The following is a 22331-nucleotide window of genomic DNA, read 5'->3' as shown; positions in this document are numbered from 1 at the left end:
AACCAGGCATCAATTGAGCGAGCGTTGAACGCCCTGGAAAACAAAAATGGCATATAATGCAGTACTAAATAATGATCTATTTTATTCTGATTCTATTCTATAGCGCCACTTCCACACTTTTAAACTTATAACATAAACGTACCCTCCTCCGTCAACCTGCTTGTGTATTAACGATATGGAGTCATGATGTTTGTAATTGAGGGGATTTTATTGCTTTTAATTAGTAAAAACGAGAAATTTTAAAGATCATAAATCCTACTATTGCCGCGATGGTTCTTTCGCGTTTCTCCTACTACTTTGTAACTCTGCAACGCTTTTGCCAAAATCTAATCCAATGGCTATCCTGCCAAGTTACTAAGTAACTCACCTAAAATCTGTAGCTTTGACTGTGATCATTATTCGTTGCGCTATGTACAGTATTATTTACAAACTAACATTGGTTTGCTACTGCTGTCCTTGTCCGTACTTATTCTTTACAAGAATTGATTCTCACGGAAACATGGAAAATGGTCTTATCGATTAAATTAAATGGAGCCTTTCATAAACATCAGGAATCATCGTTAAAGCAAAGAAAGATCATAGATACATCCTTTCTTGCTATGCATCGCTGCTAGAACTCAATTCTCCATATGCTCTCCTGATGTTGTGTCATAAAAGATCATGTAGCTTTCTTACCATTGACACCCCTACTCGGCGTCCCACTCGATCCTGCAGCAATCTTTATACTATCTCTGCTGTACATTGTGGTATTTTGCACCAAAGGGTTCTCCGAGTGGATGAGGTTACTTTTGGTCGCATTGGAATCTTGGTTAAGTTTGGCACCTTGCGCTAGCAAATATTCGTTTGCCGCAATATCATCTCGAAACGCTAGAAATCCAAGCTGCGCATGTGAAGCTTCGTTAAGGGCGCGTGAACGAATGCAGGCCCGGTACTGGTCGGGAGTAAGCCGCTGATTTGCGGATAGGGACATAATCGGTCCGGTGCACACTTTTGGATGCCAGATGTGGAAAACTCCCGGATCGGTAGCCCGTATTACCTTGATATGAGATCGAACGTACTTGCGATAGAGCATTACATCTTCTCCGCCCCAACCGATGATCTCCTCGTCAAAGCCACGCACTCGTAAAAAGTCGGAGCGATATTGACAGGTCATGCCGTACCCAAAATCTCGCCAAAACCCGGAATCCTTCGAGATGACCAACTGATCCGTTTCCGGGGGCACATCTTTGCCCTGCAGTGTATAGACGACATGTGGATTGTATAGACTGAAGACCACTGGATAATATACCTAACGTCGCAATACAAAACCATTGTAAGTCAGTGGTCGGAAGATATTTCTGTCGCTGAATAATTACCTTTTTGTTTGGTTTGGTGTTCCATCTACATCTATCTAGGAATTTAGCACTAAATACGATATCGACATCGCACATGAACAGCAGTATGTCGCTGTTCTTTCCTGCCTGTGAGTTCCATACGTTTTCCGCACCCACTCGTAACGCTTTTGCTGTAACATAAAAGCCGCATTGACATATTGGTAAAAATAATGAAGCATAAATTTCCGAATTCATTGCATCGTTACCTCGGGAAAACGTCTCATTCAGTGCGAGCAGCTTCAAGTTGGAATTAGTAGCTCCACTGTTCTTCAATCCAATTACTCGGGTCATAATCGTTCGCGCCTCCGCTAGTCCTTCCTCACCGAAATAGACGACGGTTAGATGCACACGTCTATCATGCTTGAGAGCTATCTTCACATATTTCTCCATGAAGCTTTGGAACGTATTGATGCGGCCGGAGAGCGGAAGGATGATGTAAATAATTTCTTTTTCGTGTTGCTTGGGATAAGCTTCCAACTGAACTGTCTGCAATGAAGCAAACGGTCGCATGATGATCAGCTTCGTGGTACCGTGCGTGTGTGATTCATGATGTGGTGTCACTTGCTGTTGCTGTTGAGTTCGATTCTGGAATTCCTTCGTACGAAAATACAGCTCATACTGTGTGCCGGTTGTGGGCTCGTTACGGTATATGCCCTCAATGAAATCATCCAACGTGTAGCGCAGAGTTGCTGCGGAAATGTTCCGATTGAGGGTCTCCAATCCCTTGTTTAGAGCGCTCAAAAGATCCTTTCTTTTGTAGCCAATTGGTTTTTCGACAACTCGCTTTCCGAGTCCAAGTTCGATCGGATAGACCCGACTGAAGGTGAAGTGATTGAACGGGATTAGCTCATACTCGTTGTTTAGCGGCAAACCGTGCAATATCTCGGCCGATCCTACCTGCCGTCTTATGAATGCAGTACAATCATGCAACATTTGTGGCGGTTGGGGAGCATTAGCTAGCATTGAGCTACTATCATTTACTGTAGAACTGTAGGATGTTCCATCCGCTACACTTGCCTGCAGCATACCTATACCAGCACTGTTTAACCTATTTTTCAACTGTAAGATTTGGAGTTTTAAAGCTTTTATTTCAGCGGTCAATTTCGCTACCTCTTTGAGATTTTCTTCCTCGCGCTGTTGCAACATTTGTAAATAACCGTTCTGCTGTTGTTCAGCATCGGATTGGTAGTGGCTTTGTTGCTGAACATATTCGAGTGCCAATGGAGGCTTCCGTTCACCAACATATTTGACCTCAGCATCACTTTCTGCCCCATTGCCAGAATCACTGATGATTGATCCATTTTCTTTAACTATTAGTCCGCCTAATCCACAGCGTGTTAATACCATCAGCGATATCAACGTGACGGACGATATCAGAAGTAATAGCCTGGCTAGCAGCTTCGATCCCACCAAGCGTACCATTCTTACAAGTCACGTGAGCAATCCGTCAAACATTGGAAGTAGATTCGCTACAAAATCGTGGTAATAACATGTTAATAAAAGAAATAAGCAAAAAAGAGAATACACCCACCTATAACATTATATTGCGGCTTATAATTGTTAAGTCTGTACTAATTTGTTTTGGTCGGCTGGCTAAATCCAGTTTTCGGTAGTCTTAGGAGGATGATTTCTCATCGGCAGCTTAAGACATATGACACGAAAATGCAAATGAAAAAACTTCGTTGGTTTTACGCGAGCATTATAATTATGATTATAAAGTATAGTTAATTAATAATAATGATAATTATTGTTATAATTATAATTGATTTTTTTGTAATAGAATTAAAATATATTTTTGAGCGATCTAGTTTGAATTTTTGAAACTAATTCATTACAGTGAAATAATTCACCATGAAATGTTTCATACACTTTGATCGATCACGTCGTTCAGCTATTTTTATTCAACATTTTGTTTCCATCGTCGTTGTTTTGTTATAATCGCACAAATACTGTGGTAAAGTTTGGCAAATATTCTTATAAACAATTTGAATCAATATTAAAATAATGATGACATAAGCGAAACCATGGAACCATAACTGTCACTTTAAGATCAACATGGCATTTGCCTGGAGCTGACTTTATGACGTTACCTGTTTTTAGCTCATTCTGATAGGGTGTGCGCGTGTGTGAGCTCATTATCTTGTTTTGCTGTGATCCGTGAAGTTGTGGATTAACTTTTACTTACTTAATACAAGGTAAAAAACTACCATTTATCTGTCTAATCGCTTTTTAGCTCAAATATAACCGAGATATCGGTGTTGTTCAAGCGGATCTATATTGCAATCTGGCACAAAAATCATTCACTGACATCGTATGAGGAAGTAGGTGTGTGCAAGTGTGTGTGTGTGTGTGTGTTGCTTATGTTTCGTTTTCATTTGTGCACTGTCGTTCAGCTCTAGTAATATTTTTTGGTTCCAGCTATGAATCACAGCCCACAAAACTGATTATACGATAATGTATACAAGCTCTGTAAAAAAAATAGAAGAACATCGTATTCTACTGCTTGTCCAGCCTGTACATTCATTTGCAATGTGTTGCTGCGTTGCTTCAATTAGGAGGCTTGGAATGTCTGTTTGAATAGCGGTGGATAGTAGGGAAATTCCATTACAAGAAATGTCCAATAATAATAAGAAATAACATCAGACATGGTTGCCAGAATTCGTATACAAATTCAGCTATGTCAAATAATATATAACAACATTACCGGCATACATCGATGATTATTCAGTAATGATGGATTTTCATCAGATTTGTTCAATTGTTTTTATCCCACAGTTTCCCATCCAGAGGACGCAAATATTAAATTATGTCAACTCCTGAAGCTGGAAACTCAAACGGGTAAGCATAGAAACGATCGATCAATTTCTATTACAGTGTAGAGTTAAATAGGAAAATATAACTGTAATAATGTCATGTAGCCAGAAATAGTTAGGCTGGGAAAGTTGAGAGAATAATGTAGGGGTAATTATTTAACAAACTAATCGTTATTCTGTTGCTGGCTTTCGATCACCTTCAATTAATCAGTTTTCCTAAATTACCGCCTCCACCAACGGACAGTACGCAGCCGTCTGGCGCCAATGGTTCCAACAATGCCACCTCGAATCGATTGAAGCAGACACAAGCGCAGGTTGACGAAGTGGTCGGCATTATGCGCGTGAACGTGGAAAAAGTATTAGAACGCGATCAAAAACTTTCCGAACTGGATCAGCGGGCCGATGCACTACAGCACGGTGCATCGCAATTCGAACAGCAAGCCGGCAAACTGAAGAGAAAACAATGGTGGGCCAACATGAAGATGATGATCATCATGGGCGTCGTTGGCGTGGTGCTGCTAACAGTTATCGTTCGTAAGTAGTTTGGCTCACAGAGTAGATGCGCAGTATCCTCTTTCCGGTCTAAAGTTTGCTAATTGTTCGACTTGTATGTAAGCGTTATTATGGTCCTTTCCTTTTGTTTCACAACCTGTGTTGGTTGTGTTCATGGTTGGTTCATATTTGTATGTTCATTCGATTGCTTCATTATATAGCTAATGGGATGCACATATGTTTAATTACAAGAATTTAAGATTTGTTTTGGTCGTAACTAGCTTAGCTTACCAAAGAATTTTGTTTCATTTGTTCCATGTTTCGATCTCATGATGCCTTTCCTTTTGTTGGTTATATCCAAATCATCATTGTGACATACAAGCCGTTTCGATCGTTCTAAGCAAAAAGTACAAAACATTTACATTTCGTGATTTCCCGGCGCAATTTCGTTTCCCCTTCCATTTTTTATTTCGTGTGTTTTTCTTTTCTTTTCTTTTCAGTGTCCATCATTTATTAAAAATGACATTTTACCTTGCATTATTATATACATACTCAAATAATCGTTCTTAAATCACTTTGTAAGCATTTCTTCCAATGAATACCTTCAAAACAGATTTGTGATATCTTCGTCACGTGCTATCACAGTTGCAATAGCAAATGAATAATTCCATTATGTTTCGCAGCACATGTATAGTACGGTTCTTAATTTTTTCCCCAATCGCGTCACTTTAGTTGGAAAAGACGTAATTTAGAGAGAGAAATGGATAAATCCACTAATATCATGTATTCATCAAGAATCGGCATTGAAGGTATCGTTCTGTTATTATCATGTTCACCTTTCAAATGTATATGTAACGTCTCATTTTATTTTTCATTTGTCTCCTTTGCATTCCTTAAAGAATGTACTATCGTAGATAAATATATAAAATTATATTATGTTCATGTATTCGATATTCAATTAAGCGAATATTCATGTAACTTATATTCAGAAATTTATCCCAAACTGTTGAAAAAAAATTTATCCAACAAATATTCTCAGATGACAATTACGGAACACATATAAGTGTAGTACCGGCTGAATGTTATTCTTAAAGAAACGCTTACATGCGGGTTCAAGATTTCGGCTAAGCTTGGTATTATTAATTTATGTTCAGCTCCAATGTTTGTCCAAAGGAAACATTCAACTGGATTTTCTATCATACATAGGCATCGGCGTCTTTGTTATATGTTATGTTACTCTTTATTAATGTCTGAAATTGTGAGATCTTTCCATAATCTTTCTTTAAGTTAATGAAAACATATCGAAGTTGTTGTGTAACTTAAAGTGTAATATCATCCATTCATCTATTGGCTATCATCGACAAGTTCTTGTAAAGAGGTTGTGACATTGTTTAAAATGTATATATCTTGTACAATGGACTGTTTTTTTTAGGAAAAAAGGTATGCTTTACATTGTTTTGGCTACATGTTAATTTAACATAGTACAACTTTAATCTAATAAGATCTTTTCTGCTTCATATTACACAGTTTGGATTGTTCCAAGTGGTGGATCTTACAGTTCTCCAGCGATTGAAACACCCGCAACAACGGTTAAACCAGAAGTAACCGAAGCACCACAGCTATGATAGGCCTTAAAACAATTGTCACTTTAATGACTAAATTTTGAACTTATTGAATGAACTTCCAATCACAATCTTTGAAAGCAATAACATTTATAAAAGCAAAAACTATATTTCTGGACGAGCTTAATATTGAATAATGAAATCTGCAATTATTGTGGTAAACAAGTATATTATCTGCAGTAAAACAGCATAATTGCTGTTCTGCATCCCTTTCATCTATCCATGTGAATGTTGGTTTTTGTTGCATACGAATGTTATTATTTTACTGGTAACTTTATACTAAATCTGTATTACATATGGAAAAAGGTCAAAGATAAATCAGCAAAGGGAAATAATGGATAAACGTTTGAGCATCTGTGGAGGTTATATAATTTGCTTGTCCCAAATATCACATCCGTATGAATGTATTTAAATTATTGAAATGCTTGAATAAACCAACAACTGTATACACAGGGCGGAATGAAATGGAATTGTATGTATAAGGGTTTTGCTGCTACCCTTTGGTAGTTAGTTTTTGGCACACAACTTTCAGTCGGTCTTGAACTTACAGTTAGTTTAACATACGCAGTTTAATATACTTCGAACAATTTAAAATTTCTTGTCCATATGGATTGATTTCATTAATTGTTGATCCTTCAATTTTCTTTAATCACAGTAAAGGCATATTCTCACCTATTCGTTTTGGACCATGATGGAATCCAGGATTCTTTGCACTACAATCTGGTTCACTTGTTCTGGTATTAGCTTCTTGCGCATAACTAGAAAAAGTTAAAATTAGCGATGTTTGTCTTTTCTACAACAGGACCGTGTTAAACGTTGTAAGCAAACTTATATAAAAAACACACACACTATTACTTTGCATCATTCATTTCATCTCTCTTGCTTTCTCTGCTTTCTCACCAAACACCGCGCATGGAAATATGTTTCTTTGGTAGAAAAACAGGAAAATCGGAGAGCAGAAGCGAAGATATTCAATCAATATATTTTACAGCTTTCAAAATACAGGCTTCGAACACATTCACACACACGAAGGAATTACTGTTAGTCGCTAATTTATGTGATGATGAAATGAGAACGACGCAAGAATTATTTATTATTTCTATCGATGGCAGGACTAAACCAATCCTTTCGTGTATATATCCTGACAGATTCAACATAATCGTGTTCCGTTTAGCACGAAACACCAAACATTAGAAACATAATCACTTGCACATATTTATGCTAATCGGTATAGCGTACATTATGCTGCTGTTAAATGCACTGCTTTTATTTTTAGGAGAATCAATTCATGTAGATTGTGCTCCAAACACCTTTACGCTATTGCTCGAACAGCTATTGTATTGCACTAACTTGTTTTGTTTGATTCGGGACACGCGATTAATAAAATAGCGCACTAGCTAGCTGGTCACTGCGGAAATACATCGTCTCTTCATAATCCACCGTAGGAAATGTACGCAGTGAGACTCGAACGAAACTGGGACTGGGGACTGTTAGTGTAAAAGAGTCAAGTTTGTAATTTGAGTAAACCAATGCCACACAATTATGTTAACATTCTAGTCCGATTGTTCGTATTGCAATCCGTTCTCTCTCGCGTCCTGTCACAAATCGCGCAATGCTGCTACCATTTTCATTCAAAAATCGCTTGCGCCGCAGAAAAGGAAGCGATTCTCCGGAGAGTTTTGTGCGGCAAGATACCAGGAAACCGTACTGGGGGAGAGATCCTTGCTAAAAAGGGATAGGATTGCTGCTGGTGAGCAATGTTAGTAGAATTTACTGCAGAATTTTTACATTGTTATAAAGGGCACGTATAGCAGCATATCATTACAGAGAGAGTGCAAGAGATGCACAAATAATGTGTTGCTGCTGCAGCAGAATTGAACCACGTGTGTATTGGTACACGGAATCAGCTGTTGAGTGACTCTAGAGGAGTGTAAACAACAACACAATATTGAAAGCTATTAAGCACTGAAGGTAATGGTTATAACTAAATAGAAGCATATCTAAGTAGCTGTTAATTTATACCACAGAAAAGAATTATGTATTAAAACAATTTACCGCATTTCTCTCGCAGATGGAAGGATGCTTTATTAACCAGAGTTAAATGTAAGTACAGAAGTAACCCCCATTAGTAGTCTCATTAGTAGTCATCATTTGGAGATAACGATAGAGTCAAAACCATGCAAGGCACACAAAAAGGAGCTGATATGGATACGAATAATGCAACAAAAATGAAAACATTTCGCTGTTACGATTCGCAAAAAATCAAAACTAATGAGAAAAAATCAGCCTAAATGTCTGTAAATGATGTTTGTAACGTACATCAAGCTTTTTTAATAGATTACAGCATTTTGTAGAAAAAAAGGAATTCCCTGATGCCAAGGTGTCTATAGCACACACATCTAAGCATCTTGGTCACGTGACTCAGTAACCGATTGCATGGTATAAACGAAATGACAGTCGGTGGTGTGGAAGGAAAACGTTGCAAACAAACATCCTCGTTCTACAAAACAGAAGGGAAAGAGATGACTGTGAAGATTAAATATGAAAGACAGAGAAACTGTGATAAGCACGTATGTTAAGCGCAAGAGTAAGAGGAAAAAAACATTCCTTGTTAAATAGTGCGTGTGAGCTGATGCGGGGCAAATACGTGTGGCAAATATTGTCGTGGTTTTTTTGCCGTTGTACCTTCACCCACGAAGCACGGAATTAGAGCCTGAGGTGCTAATTTTGTCAACGCTTTGATAAGTAATAATTGTTGCTTCACTTGTTCTCGATCTCCAGACATTAACCTTCTGAAAACTTTTGTTTCATTAACAGCAAAGACCCTGGCTTGTTGAAATGGCACCTAATGCGGCGGAACCACTGGCAAGGCCTGCATCCACATCAACTGGGATTAATGCCATTTTACTTGGACCTCCCGGGTCTGGCAAAGGAACACAGGTACTCGCTTTTTTTTCTCTCAGGCGTGATGGTATTGAACGCAAGTCGTATTGGAAGTGCTCGTAAATCAGTGATACGTGTGGTAATTGGCTGATAAAGTCGTGCTCTCCAGAAGCAATATCTCTCCGATTACATAATGCAAATCATGTTGCTGTGTCCGATTCAAGTCAGTGATAACCGCCGAGAAGAAGAACTACCCTACGAACACTGAACCGCTCGGCCCGGCGTGTATGATTTTGCTGATCTTGCCTCATCACATATGAGAAGTGTAGTAATTGTTTCTAGCGGCAGAGTGCCCGCACGTTTAATGAGGAATCACACGTGACGAGAGCAGTTGGAAGGGGCAACAAACGGACCCTACCTCGTCTCGGTTGATGTAGTGACGTCCTAACAAATGAAAGCGAAAGTGCCGGCAGAGATTATCGCTCCCTCGCATACCGATAGGGAAGGATTATAGCGAAGCGCGCTACTTCATCGAGCAAGCTCAACCGGCTTAAGTACTGTTTCGTTCCCACGTGTGACTCGGAAATCGATTCAAGCGTTACGCAAACCATTAACCTTTAAACCGTACGCCCCTCGGCCATCGGACGATTTTAAATTCAGCCGTCTTTTATTTATTTTTGTCTATATGCTTCCGTATATTTTTAGGCGCCGCTGTTGAAAGAGAAATATTGCGTATGTCACTTGTCTACGGGAGATATGCTGCGGGCGGAGATAGCCGCTGGGTCGAAGCTCGGTGCACAGCTGAAAAAGGTGATGGATGAGGGCAAGCTGGTGTCCGACGAGCTGGTGGTGGACATGATCGATTCCAACCTGGACAAACCGGAATGCCGTAACGGATTCTTGCTGGACGGTTTCCCTCGAACCGTGGTACAGGCGGAGAAGCTAGACAATTTGCTGGAAAAACGTAACACGGGCCTAGATGCGGTGATTGAGTTCGGTATCGACGACAGTCTGTTGGTCCGACGTATCACCGGTCGGTTGATCCACCAGGCAAGCGGTCGATCGTACCACGAAGAGTTTGCGCCACCAAAGGTGCCAATGCGCGATGATGTGACCGGCGAACCGCTAATGCGGCGAAGTGACGACAATGCGGATGCGCTAGTGAAACGTCTGGATGCATATCATAGGCAAACGAAACCATTAGCTGATTATTACGCACTGCGAGGATTGCATTTCCGTGTCGATGCGGCCAAAAGTGCGTCGGACGTGTTTGCCAATATCGACAGCATCTTTACGAAGCAGCGGGCAGTTCGGTTGAGCTTGTAAATGGGAACAAAGGGCTCACGACAACGGATGACACTCGGAACATGCAACCAGCTAACTACCTGTGACTTCTTTTATCTTTACTTATAAATTTAACACTTACGTCGTTCTGTTTGACGGGTGCTTCGCATTTTCCCACCACAATGTCACGACCATATATTGTGTTGTATAAACACTGGTAGTAAGAGTTAAAAGTTCTTGTTCTATAAATAAAACGAGAAAAGCAATGTCAATGTCCATCCAGTAGGTGGTTAATCGGTTTTTAAAATTATGTTAATTTATATTTAATCGATAGGATCCGCAAGGCCGGCAGCGTCATCTCGAAAACAGTTAGTGTAGAATAAATGAACCACCTGCATTGGATGTTTTTTCCTCAGAAGAAGCACACTTTTCCCTCCATCCAACATTTCGATCACTCTCGTCATCGTGAGCGTGAGCTATATGCACGCTGGACAGAGATCGGGAAACGGTTGGTTTGTATGGGTTTTCGTATCAGCGGGGACGGTGAGTTCAAGAGAGAAGAAGCATCTCATCTCCAACTCATCTATCTCACTTGCACTGGCGGTCGTTCTCACGAGTTTGATGGTATGCGATAGCGGTGGTTGCCAATGTATTAGAAGATCTCCTCTCGCGTTCGATGATAACATGCGAGAGCGGATGAGCTATATGCACGCTGGAGGGGAATTAATGTTACCTCTTGTTTAGGATGCTCTCTTGGTGTCGAAAATCCGAAAACGGCTTGTTTCTATGGAATTTCGTATCACGCTCGATGATGACATGCGCCAGTGGATCAGCTGTGTGCACGCTGGAGGGGAATTAATGTTATCTCTTGCTTTGGATGCTCTCTTGGTGTCGAAAATCCGAAAACGGCTTGTTTGTATGGAATTTCGTATCACGCTCGATGATGACATGCGCCAGTGGATCAGCTGTGATGCACGCTGGAGGGGAATTGATGTTACCTCTTGCTTTGGATGCTCTCTTGGTGTCGAAAATCCGAAAACGGCTTGTTTGTATGGAATTTCGTATCACGCTCGATGATAAAATGCGAGAGCGGAACTGAATATGCGCGCTGCAGGGGAATTGATGTTACCTCTTGCTTTGGATGCTCTCTTGGTAGTGCAAATCTGAAAACGCAAGATTCCTGTGATTTACCATGTGATTTTTTTTTCTTTGTTTCTCAATTTCTCTAGAATAACGCAAAACAACAACGATTTCCTTCCGTTTCGTATATTCTCTTTATGTTCTTTCTACAACGAGTGTTTTGTTGTATATATCATTTAAATCAACTTACACAATAGAAAGGGAGTTTAGCTGATAGGATGTTTAAATCGTTACACCACTTGTGTTTTTCTTTTCAAAATATGTATATGTATATAATGTTACCTCATGTTACGCACGTCTGTGTGTATGTTCATCATAAATAGGCGGTGTATATATGTTTTGCTTAGGAGGTTGTGTTTAGCAGTTTTCCCAACCCGCGACAGGACCCAATTCGCTTCATGTTGCATATATTTTAAATCAATCCATTCATCTTCTCTCGGTGTGTTATCTCTCAGGTGGTTTGTCTGTTTTTCTGTAGAATGGTTGTTAAACTGGCTTCTGATTTGCGATACATGTACTGTACGCTCTGCTATTTGTAGGAAGATTCAAAGTAATGTTTGCTGCACAGGAAACAATCTATCTGTCGGCTCGCTTTTGTCTGTTCCAGCATTATTAATTCTTTTCGTCCTTAAACTATCATGTATATGACTGTACGTATGTTATCATCATGATACGTGTGTGATCAATTAGTACATTCTTTTCTTAGTCTATCTTGTTCTTATCCCCTATCCCCTATATTTTGTTCCATTCATTTCCACAGTTTGACACGTTTTTGTTATACATTTATCGCTTGTTTCATAGCATTTCGCATTCCTAGTTTGCTCTAGACTGGGGTTGCGTTACACTATTTACATTATTTATCGCTCAACTAATGAAACAGATTTGATATTACGTTTAGCATTAATATGGCGTGTGTAGCAATAATCCCGATATACCCAAGAAGCAGACGACCAACTAGATTAAACCCAACAGCACAGCACAGCACCGGGCACTTGAAAGCGTACAGCTCTAAAGGAAAGGGAAATCCAATTCAAACATCTCAGTATCCTTCGCTTTTCCTGTCAAAAACGAGGGTAAACAAACAAGAAACCATGAATTGCACAACGTTCGTGGAAGACAAATAAGACGAAGAATTGGAAGAAGCTCCCGTAATTGCCGGCACTCTAAACGGAAAAGCGCGCGTAAAATATAACAGCTGATCGTTTGTATTTTATTTGTTGTTTTGTTGCCCGGTCATTCAATGGTTTGATATGCAATACGAGACGTGTCCACCCGGTGGATTGGCCTGAAATTGTTGGTGGTGGTGATGGATGTGTTTTCCTCACGCTTGACGGCGTGTGAAAAGGGAACTACAAAACTACAAGCAAACTGTGGTAAGTTTGGTCTTCATCAACTGGTAGTACAAAAATTAAAATCGCTCGTGAATGAGCGGTACGCAAAAAACAGTATGCCCATATAAAAATAGATGTATATAATTGATACATCTCGTACTCAACCAAAAGGGTTCCGCTTTCAATTCTACCTTAACCATTCTAAGAAACGAGATGCTTCACTTTATCTTAATTTTTCGTTCGGCATGGACCACTCACGCGGCGAACTTCCTCAACATCCAAACCAGGCCCTGAATTCAACAGCGATGCTAGATTCAATTCCATGTATCGTTTGAGTACGGTATTGGTTCTTTCTTCTACGTATGTTTGCTTGAATGATGTTTCTTATGCAATGAGCTTACGACACGCACTGCGCCATCCTCTCAGAACATGGAACGCACGTACGTACTACTAACGGTATATCTTCTATCACACATGGTTCTCTTTTGGAACCGATCTTTGTTTGGCTGTGGTAGTATTATTCTGTTTCTGTTATACTTCTTTAAACTTATTCGACAACGGGTTGATCAAATCACGGTGTTCGATCCCAATAAAGAACGTTAAATTATTCCAAATTAGCAAATAAAATCCACTTCATGGCTTGCTTGGCACAACGCTACACTTATCGAACTAGAACTGCATCACGGTTCACCATCACCAAACATCATCTTGTCGTGCTGGTGGTGCGGGTGTTAGTAGTAGTATTAACTGCTATTCATCGCCTTCTTGGATAATGGATGTATTAGCAATTGCTGCTCGCAGCCCCTTCTACCGATAGGCAATGTTTCGAAGCTGCAGGTGGTGCGGATTGGTTAGGATTCACTGAAATTCCTTCCAATTCGGTCACATACCGGGCACGCTTTGCTTCGGTATCATCCGAACCCGTTGCATCATCAGATTTTCACATCACAATGTTCTTGCCCAATTTGATAAATGAGGGTCACAAGGTAACAAACACACAACACAACTAGCACAATGAGCGCTACAACTCGTACTAACTAACCGTACAAATGCTATTCAGCGTCAACGACGGGGCCTTCCCGGCAACTGGGCTGTACGCCAGGAAAACAATATCGGCTCGTGGTATTTGAGAAGGCCTTCGAGAAGCCATCTTTACTTTCGATCGTAAAACCAGAACTGACTCGGGCTAACAACACCAGCCGTAGATCGAAAGTGAGAAAGAGAGCTGTGTACCTCCCAGGCAAACTGCTCTTATCTTATCGTTAGAGTCAGAGGTGTCAAACTATGATCATCGTTCAAAATCGAACATCAACTTCAATTGAAGAAATTCAAAACATATGAGTTAAGACATGATGACAGCATTGTAAGCTTGTTTTCTGAGCGCCGTTAAGCTATAAATTGATACAAGTAAGTATTTTCCGCGAAAGAACATAACATCGACCCACCTGTTCTCCGTGATTCTTCCTAATGTTTGGCAATTTAATGAATAAATAAAATAATAAAATATTTCCAACCTATCAGTGTGTTTGACACACCTGACAAAAGAGAAAGTTAAATGTGTGATGCTGCGAGAGCGGAACAGCTGTGTGCACGCTGGAGGGGAATTAATGTTACCTCTTGTTTTGGATGCTCTCTTGGTGGTGCAAATCTGAAAACGGCTTGTTTGTATGGAATTTCGCATCACGCTCGATGATGACATGCGCGAGCGGATCAACTGTGTGCACGCAGGAGGGGAATTGATGTTACCTCCTGTTTTGGATGCTCTCTTGGTGGTGCAAATCTGAAAACGGCTTGTTTGTATGGAATTTCGCATCACGCTCGATGATGACAAGCGCGAGCGGATCAGCTGTGTGCACGCTGGAGGGGAATTGATGTTACCTCTTGTTTTGGATGCTCTCTTGGTATCAGCAATCGGAAATCGGCTCCTTTCCATGCCATTTTGATTACGGAGAATTTGTTGTTTCAGCTACCGTTGTGTGCTACGGGGCACGGCAGTTGCGACAATGTTTAGGAAGCTCATTTCCATGCAAAATAACATTAAACTCCAAGCAATGAATTCTGTTTAAATGTTTTTATGTCGGGTTTTATTATATTTTACTTGCACTCGTTCCATAATATCTTTTACAAAGATGTCCAATGTTATAACTTAAACTGTTCTGCTTGCACAAATAAATGTCTGCTGTTCGCCTTCGCTACGCTACCCACAGATCGAAGCTATACATATAAGCCACATAAAAACAACACAGCATACCGTAAGTGCATAGTTTATGTGTTTCCGAGATAAATATGTGTATGACATGATATTAATTGCAGCATTCACTCAAAACCACGTACACGATTAACGGCAACCGGACCGGGGGGTTTCTTTTTTATCGTGTGTAAAAAACGTGTTTTGATTAGGTTCATATTGCGCGTTTGAGCAGTAGTTTATAAGCTAGGTATGTAATATACAACAACTCGGAACGTTTCACTATAAATTCGATAATTCAGCAAATTAAATGGGGTTGGTTAGTAAACGCTAGCATTTACTCATAATTTCCAAGCAAAAGAGTGTAACGACCACGTAAAATAGTACGACTATCACGATTTCGAGCAAATTGGAGTACTGATAAGCCAGTTAGACGGCTTACTTGCCACCAAACGCACTTTCTAATGTACTACCTTCACGATGGATGATACATTCAGCATGATAACTTAAAAATGATAGCAAAAGCGTCGAAAAAGATTGGTACTAGATCGTCCATCGTACGGTTATGCACCTTTTGCTAAAGGTTAGTATCTTTTTAATTATTTAACTTTTTTCCAAAACTTCGAGAGGACGCAGAGTATCATGATCTATTAATTAACGTTATAAAGAATCGACATTTCGAATTCGAGGTACGTAAATCAGACTTTTGTCATGCCCGGTTCGCAAATGCTCGCCCGGAGAGAACACATGACAACGCGATAGGTATTGTCTAACTAAATACTTGACATTCTATAAAGTGCCCAGAGGCGCATTCACGCGCAGTCAATTTCTCTTTGCTTTGGCTCAATTTGATAATCTCTCCTTTCGTCGACCATGCACGCACACTGCAGTTACGAACGCGAAAAGACGCTGTTTTTTGAGTTTCTAGTGCTCGTTCAGACGGTCCTGACTACGAGCATTCCGAAGGCGAGAATTTTTGCGACTGACTGCTTCCAGGTATGCTGCCGGTGCCCATCCTTCTAGACCGGTAGCTGTTAAAAAAAAGAAAGTGCACACACGTATCATTTTCTGGTCGTGCATTCCAGTGCCAGCGTATCGAATACTTACAGATAACCTTCACGAACCACCATCCTGCACAACCGACCTTCAACAGTTCTACCACTTCCGCTTCCTTCATGGATACTTCCGAATTACCCATGGCGCAGTAATCGGCCAGCGACACAAACTTATGCCCCGGCACGACACTGTCTTCCACCGTGGTGAATTCATCCTCGCTGTTGGAGTAATCGGAGCTCCACGCATTGCTCTCCTGATTGTCGTGCTCTGATGAAGATGACGAGATTCCGGTCGCGTTCAACAGACTATCGTCGTTCAAGTTCGATATTCGCGTAACGACATCCTGCGCAAGTCCCACCATACCTGCGGCTGCCAATCCATTGGATTGTAACTGCGTCTGCTGGTCACAGCTCACGATTCGATTCGGGGTACCATGAACGGCTTGTGGAACGTCCCACGATGTCATGTGCCGTAGCGGTCTTCAAAAATGAGAATTTTAAATTGTGTAAACATCCAATCGAAAGTTCATGCAGCAGGAGCAGTCTAATCTGACAGCACAGAAACACTTACTTGTGGTTTAAGCCATACTGTTTGATCTTTTCGCCCTTCAGCTCTTCCAGCTGGTTTAGCAAAACTTTCTTAATTTCGGCAACCCATTTGTTTTTAATCTCAATTGTGCCAGCCTGTATTGTATGGACCTCCTGGCGTCCCTGCAACCATACCTCGAACCGTCGTGAATCACCGCGAACCGATTCCGTCAAGCCGATTTGCGACATCTGCCAAGGCGTGAATGTGAGTAGCGTTAGAACTGCGCGGAAATTTATATTCTTCAGCGAACTACGGTCATACCTGAAGCCAATGTTTGAATTGGTACGTGCTCTTGTTGTGTCCCGTTTTGGAACCTTGCTTACAAAACAGCATCGCCTTCTGGTACAGGAAGATGTGCCTATTCTGTGTCTTCAATCGGAGCCGCAAATCTTTCTTACTTTCCGTCCACACTTGGAACGAATCCTGCATCAGGAGTTCGCCCTGCTGCGACAAATCAGCCTAAAATTGAGCACAAGAGTTAGGGAAGCAATGCCTTCGACCAGGGCAGCTGGTTTTACCTACCGGAAAGCCTGTAATTGCTATTTGATGCATGGAATCGTTAACACACTTCAGCACCACCAACATACAATCTAACGCTTTTTGGAGCTCTCGCGAACATGTGCCTGTATCGCTGAACCTGGAATCAGAAACAGAGGCACATCAGTACGTTGAACGTTTATATTCCGCGCGACGGATATTGCTTACTTTAGCAAATCTTTTAGCAGCAACTGATACTTGGTAATCCTTTGGACCGGTTTCAGCAAATAGGCGGCCAGTGGAAGTTTGTGGCCGAGCTTCTTTTGGCATTCCTGCAGGAATAGATGCGTGTCGACGAGCGTTTCCCGCAGGCGCTCGGAACGAGGTATGTTTTGACAGTAGTACGAATACAGCCGGAAAAAGGTGTCGCGCTGCAATAAGAAAATGTCCAACAATTAATAAACAGCCCAAACACACTGTCGCCAATCGTAACTTACCCGCTGAACGAAGCATAGTGCGACTAGCTCGGTGGTGGAAATGCAGTTCTCCAAATCCTTCAGGAAAATATCATTGTGGAAGGTGTACAGCTCGTGCAAGTTTCCAAACAGTATGTCCGATTTTCCCTGCAAACCCGGCGGCACAAGTGAGCTCATTTCCTCGGACAGCATTTCATCCTTGTAGCCCTGTAGATAGAACAACAATAAGTGGCACATGTTATAAGACGTGCACAAGACGAATTTGCTACTTTTTATTCTACTATTTCGGAACTAAAAAACAAACGTTAACCATTCCATCATTCGGCAATGAACCGGCACAATGTTGCTGTATGCAACCCATAATTCTGAACGGCCATACCGAATGGTCTCGCCAACTTGCTTGATTCACCACTGCCGATTCAACAGATTCCGTTGGCCGGCCAACGCTTGATTTGCTTGAACCCCGAAAGCGGTCAACTTTCTCTTGCTACAAACATGCATTTTCAGCATATAATTACACTCGAACACGCCAGCAGAGCAGCAAGATGCCCTCCGGGGGGAACCCCAAAATATAGCCCTCACTTCAATCGGACACATGCATCGGCACACAACAGCTACCGTGTGCTTCAAAACTGGAGTTACTTGAATCGCGCCTCTATATGTATCGCACGTTAAGGGGAGAGAGAAAGCAACGCTACCGGACCGATCAGCACCACACTGAACATATCTCGCTTGGCGCCAGTGGAGGATTGCCTTTTAAAAATTTGATCGTATCTTCTTTCTTTCCCTTTTAAGTGGCCATTTTTCCTTAGATCTGTCCAAATAACGCAGGCATTACACTCTGGACTGATTTCTGTGATCGATCATACGATCCACCCAAAAATCATACGATCATAAATCCACCCATGCACCATCCATTGTGGCAATTGTTTTGTTCAGCGAAAAATTTTACACGGATTATTTGTCCATACTACTACATAGGGGGGTAACACCACCCCTTTCAAAAGAAATTTTGAAATAGTGAAGCGTTTCTCGTCTGCCGGATATAACCGAAATGGCATTTATAATAACTCCTCTCTCACGGAGAATGACCAGAGCGACGAACCTAAGCGCTTCCCGTGTTGCAAAGGGACCTCTTCGATCCACCGGCTATGTAACCTGGACAAGATGGACATCGTGATGCGAAAGTGTCATTCGACGCCGGCTACATCTCCATAGCAGCCAATTACCCATCAGATGAACGAGATCTATTCGTACACTGGATGGTAACGAGCTAAGCGCGCTTTACATCGTTCGCTAAGGAGATAAGAACTCCGATTCCAGCAAAAGCTCGCTGACGATCAGCGAACAATGGAAAACAAATATTTCGGAAATTGTCGTCTTGATTAAGAAATCCTTTACATCGCGGCCGTTTTGGTCTACTACTGAATGAATGCTTGGAAGCAAAAAGATCTCTTTCTTATTGGTGCTTATACAACCTTGGAGTTCTTGACCCAGCTATATGACTAGGACAGATATGGTAGAAAAATGACCAACTAAAGTTGCTTGTAATAAAAATCCTCCCTTAAATCCCTTAAATCACCGTTCGATTACCGATTGCTTAAGCGTGCTAATTGAACTTACTAGCTTTTGGAAGACGCCACACCTATACACGTTTGAACTGTCTTCATCTTTCGCGGGATTTCGTGCTTGTGGTCGAATTTTGCTACAATAATCATAATTGTCACAGCTCGTTTTAATGAAAAAATCTTTCCTACACCTCATTTCCGCTCGAACCTGTTCCGTTTTGTTACCGGACCGTATAGTTTCGTACACACCGATGTCGTCGAATATGTACGGCCGATTGGTTTGATCACTCGTTGCCACTACATCGTCCAGCAGCATCTCTCTGCCAAAGGGTAGCAAAGGGCGACTGGCAGCACTGCCATGGTGTGGATCTTCCTCGCCGTCACTGTTGACCGGAAGGAAAATTTGCCTCCGATCATTCAATCGACAAGCGGTCGAACTAATCGAGGGAGCATTTTTGCGATAGTGCTGCAGCGTCTTGGAGCGACTCACGTAGTCGAAGGTTTTGAATGTGTCCGCGCCGATGAGATCGCACACGTTAGGCATCGAAGTAGCAGTGGTCGGCGATAGCTGCTCGGCATCCACTTCAAACAGCAAATTTGTCGCCATGTTGCGAGCAAGCGGTGGAGTGGTTTTGGACTCAAAGGAAACCGGTGTGGAAGGCGCATGGTAATAGTCACCGCTCGAGTACGGAGGAGGCGGTAAAGAATTGTACTGAAACTGCTGCTGGCTTTGGGGCGACGATACCTTCAACGATTTGGGTTTCACTTTTGACGATCGCTTGTTGCGCTTGCGCGTGGAAGCAGTTATTTTTTGGCGCAAAAAATCGCCATAATGATAGCGCGTGTACTCATCGACGCTGGAGAATCCACGCTGATGCACAAAAGCATCGATCACGCGGCGGTATTTCTTTTCCGAAAAATCCTTGGATGACTTACAACGCTTGAGGGTCATAGTGGTGGAGTTTAGCGATCGGTTTAGAGAGTATTTCATAAGCGATTTTTCGCAAAATGCTCGAATCTGACGGTATGTTCTTTGGCAGCGGGAAGGTGCTTTCGGTTTCCGGTCTTTGAGCAGGGTCGCGTAAGGAGGAACTGACAAACTTTCACAGTTTGTTCCCCGTTGTTGTCGGCTGGTGGATAGAAGCGTTCGGTTCCTTGGTATAAGTTTCTCAAATGGATCCAGAAACGGTGGAAGCGTTTGGCTTTCATTTTGATAATACTGCTCGAAGCTACTATTTCGGCGACAGAACACTTGCGAGTTGGTGTTGGAGGAATAGTATCGCTGCAATGGAGGAAGCGGCGGCACGGTAGATGGCGACACAGACTCTGCCATGAGCTTCTCCTTCTTCACCGAGTCGCAATCATTGTTCGAGACGGGCAACGAGGCCGGGCCCACGGTAGAGGCTGCTCGCGAAAACTGACCACTCTCCGAAGCTCCACTACTGTTGTAGATATACTCCATAATATCGAGGTACCGCTTCTTCATGAGATAGTTTCTGAAGTCTCGATCCTTTACGATTTCCGTGTAGGACATGGTATCGAAATACTCCTGCAAAATGGCCATTTCGGTGTTTTCGTCGTTTTCTTCGTTTTCGTTTCGTTCGAGCAGCTGGACAATTTTACTCTTGCCCAGCCGACAGCCACCGTTCGCATGGCTTCCAGCGGACGACCGTTGGGATTTGTGGCTCTTTTGGGACCGCATCGTATCCGATGCGGCATGTATCTCGGGACAGCTCCCACCGAAAGTGTGCGCAGTTCTGCGCAGCGTTGAAGAACTCTTCAGCGAATGGTAAGCGTGTGGCAGTAGTTGAGCACCTTCAACGTGCGAAAATGGTAACACGCCATGCTTGCCCGTAATGGATTTGTTTTTGTGGAACAGATGCGCTCGACTTCCAAACGGCTGGCAGGCAGATTCTTCTAGGCGCGTGCCCAATATGCCCTGCGCTAATTTTCCCTGCAAACCGAACGGCGTGCCATCGTTCTTGCCGATCCAGCTCGTTGGGAAATCTCGCGGAGAAAACCGTGGCATGGTAAATTCTCGCTCCCCAACACCCAACGACACCATTTCGTCCTGCTCACCAAACAACGACGCCCGGTACGAAAGCGTCGAGGAGGATTCCGATCGATCGGATGCGATCACATGCACAGCACAATGCTTGGACGGATTGTTCGTGGCAGGAACCGGGGGTTCGTTTGTTGCACTTTCCCCACTCAAACACTTGGCCTCCAGAACGGTGGGTGATGGCATCCTTGTGCTCGCAACACTCCCGAAGCGTCTGTGAACCTTCCCGACGATGTAATTTGCAGTGCTCTTTACCTTTCCGGCCCGAAAGAGAGAGAGATGCCTTCGTTTTTTGTCACATGGTTCCGCTGTTCCGATGTTGGTCAGGTTGTAGTTGCCAAACTTCATCCTTAGACACGTTCGAACTTGGGATTTGGAAGATTACGGTACGTAGAGAGATGGTAAATATACTTAACGCACCGCCGCCGTTTCTGGCCTGAAAGTTATGCGTCACTCTGTGCACTCTGATATCATTGATGTCTGATTAATGTCCACATGAATTTTTGTTTTTCATTTTTCTTAATAAGCCTACAAATGTTTAACGTCTTTTTTGTGTCATTCCTAATAAACTTCACTTGTATCGATTGCTCTTCGTGCCAGTAAAACAATACTCCAGTTCATAAACTATAAAGCTCACACATAAAACGATACCGATTGATTTATGTCTGTGCGGCGGTTGTGTTTGCTTTTCTTTTCACTGTGGATTATACGTTTCCAATTCCGTTATCATCTAAAACTGCACCCCGAAAACAAAAACATGATATGTTAAAAGGTTGTACATTTTTAACACGCTCAATAAACCACCCGCGCTTAGCGCAACTTAAACGTTTTTATATTCCACTTTTAGCAATTATTTAAGGTGCAAATAATTACGATAAAGCGTACCACTGTAAACTTTCTTCTTTTCCAACGGGGTGTATGTGTGTGTGGGTGTATTAGGTTTACAACTTTTAGCGAGAGGCTGCACACATCTTGCAC

General features: G+C 42.0%; 4 protein-coding genes across 16 annotated transcripts in view; 2 read left to right on the top strand and 2 right to left on the bottom strand.

The window, feature by feature from the left end:
* Nucleotides 1-6817, top strand: part of LOC128302007 (synaptobrevin) — a 57884-nt gene extending 51067 nt beyond the window's left edge. The window contains exons 1-5 of one of the 8 annotated variants that reach the window (XR_008287362.1): nt 3484-3568; nt 4149-4211; nt 4398-4720; nt 5179-6118; nt 6206-6817. Coding sequence is in view for 7 of the 8 variants with exons in the window: in XM_053038712.1 (XP_052894672.1) it covers nt 4180-4211; nt 4398-4720; nt 6206-6303 (453 nt within the window). In the remaining variant the exon portion in view is untranslated. Of the gene's footprint in view, nt 1-3483; nt 3569-3610; nt 3699-4148; nt 4212-4397; nt 4721-5178 lie in introns of those variants that run through there. The other 7 variants (XM_053038714.1, XM_053038711.1, XM_053038718.1 and 4 more) reach the window with 7 other exon arrangements.
* LOC128302003 (chondroitin sulfate N-acetylgalactosaminyltransferase 1) lies at nt 109-7735 on the bottom strand. 4 transcript variants are annotated; one of them, XM_053038703.1, is made up of 6 exons: nt 7540-7735; nt 6973-7058; nt 2905-3014; nt 1580-2842; nt 1356-1504; nt 109-1288 (listed from the first exon to the last, which is right to left on the bottom strand). In XM_053038703.1, exons 4-6 carry the CDS (start codon nt 2793-2795, stop codon nt 659-661), a joined length of 1995 nt encoding a protein of 664 aa, XP_052894663.1. In that variant the 5' UTR covers nt 2796-2842; nt 2905-3014; nt 6973-7058; nt 7540-7735; the 3' UTR covers nt 109-658. The 4 variants fall into 4 exon arrangements, with proteins under 4 accessions (XP_052894663.1, XP_052894661.1, XP_052894665.1 ...); XM_053038701.1 differs by having other exon boundaries at nt 7651-7702; XM_053038705.1 differs by having other exon boundaries at nt 1580-3014; nt 7651-7702.
* Nucleotides 7705-10739, top strand: LOC128302006 (adenylate kinase). 2 transcript variants are annotated; one of them, XM_053038710.1, is made up of 4 exons: nt 7705-8271; nt 8372-9045; nt 9118-9240; nt 9889-10739. In XM_053038710.1, the coding sequence occupies exons 3-4, from the start codon at nt 9139-9141 to the stop codon at nt 10507-10509; spliced, it is 723 nt and encodes a 240-aa protein (XP_052894670.1). In that variant the 5' UTR covers nt 7705-8271; nt 8372-9045; nt 9118-9138; the 3' UTR covers nt 10510-10739. The 2 variants fall into 2 exon arrangements, with proteins under 2 accessions (XP_052894670.1, XP_052894669.1); XM_053038709.1 differs by having other exon boundaries at nt 7705-9045.
* Nucleotides 10740-15013: 4274 nt separating this feature from the next.
* The window catches only part of LOC128303363 (guanine nucleotide exchange factor DBS), a 28107-nt gene continuing 20789 nt past the window's right edge, over nt 15014-22331 (bottom strand). For both annotated transcript variants that reach the window (XM_053040294.1, XM_053040293.1), the window contains 7 exons: nt 17745-17930; nt 17476-17678; nt 17293-17407; nt 17032-17229; nt 16753-16958; nt 16234-16661; nt 15014-16157 (listed from right to left, as the gene is read on the bottom strand). In XM_053040294.1, coding sequence (XP_052896254.1) covers nt 16051-16157; nt 16234-16661; nt 16753-16958; nt 17032-17229; nt 17293-17407; nt 17476-17678; nt 17745-17930 — 1443 coding nt within the window. In that variant the 3' untranslated portion in view covers nt 15014-16050. The remainder of the gene's footprint in view (nt 16158-16233; nt 16662-16752; nt 16959-17031; nt 17230-17292; nt 17408-17475; nt 17679-17744; nt 17931-22331) is intronic.

The sequence above is a fragment of the Anopheles moucheti genome, chromosome 3 (genome assembly GCF_943734755.1).
Source record: "Anopheles moucheti chromosome 3, idAnoMoucSN_F20_07, whole genome shotgun sequence".
NCBI classification, from domain to species: domain Eukaryota; kingdom Metazoa; phylum Arthropoda; class Insecta; order Diptera; family Culicidae; genus Anopheles; species Anopheles moucheti.
The sequence above is the reverse complement of the archived record's forward strand: the minus strand, read 5'-3'. Positions and strand labels throughout refer to the sequence as shown.

What these genes read in the sequence shown, in the direction of transcription:
- LOC128302003 (XM_053038703.1), bottom strand. Translation starts at nt 2,795, where the DNA reads ATGGTACGCTTGGTGGGATCGAAGCTGCTAGCCAGGCTATTACTTCTG. An exon ending in GAATGAGACGTTTTCCCGAG is followed by an intron (nt 1,505 to 1,579) that starts GTAACGATGCAA and finishes TTTATGTTACAG; the next exon opens with CAAAAGCGTTACGAGTGGGT. An exon ending in ACACCAAACCAAACAAAAAG is followed by an intron (nt 1,289 to 1,355) that starts GTAATTATTCAG and finishes TTGCGACGTTAG; the next exon opens with GTATATTATCCAGTGGTCTT.
- LOC128302006 (XM_053038710.1), top strand. Translation starts at nt 9,139, where the DNA reads ATGGCACCTAATGCGGCGGAACCACTGGCAAGGCCTGCATCCACATCA. An exon ending in GGTCTGGCAAAGGAACACAG is followed by an intron (nt 9,241 to 9,888) that starts GTACTCGCTTTT and finishes GTATATTTTTAG; the next exon opens with GCGCCGCTGTTGAAAGAGAA.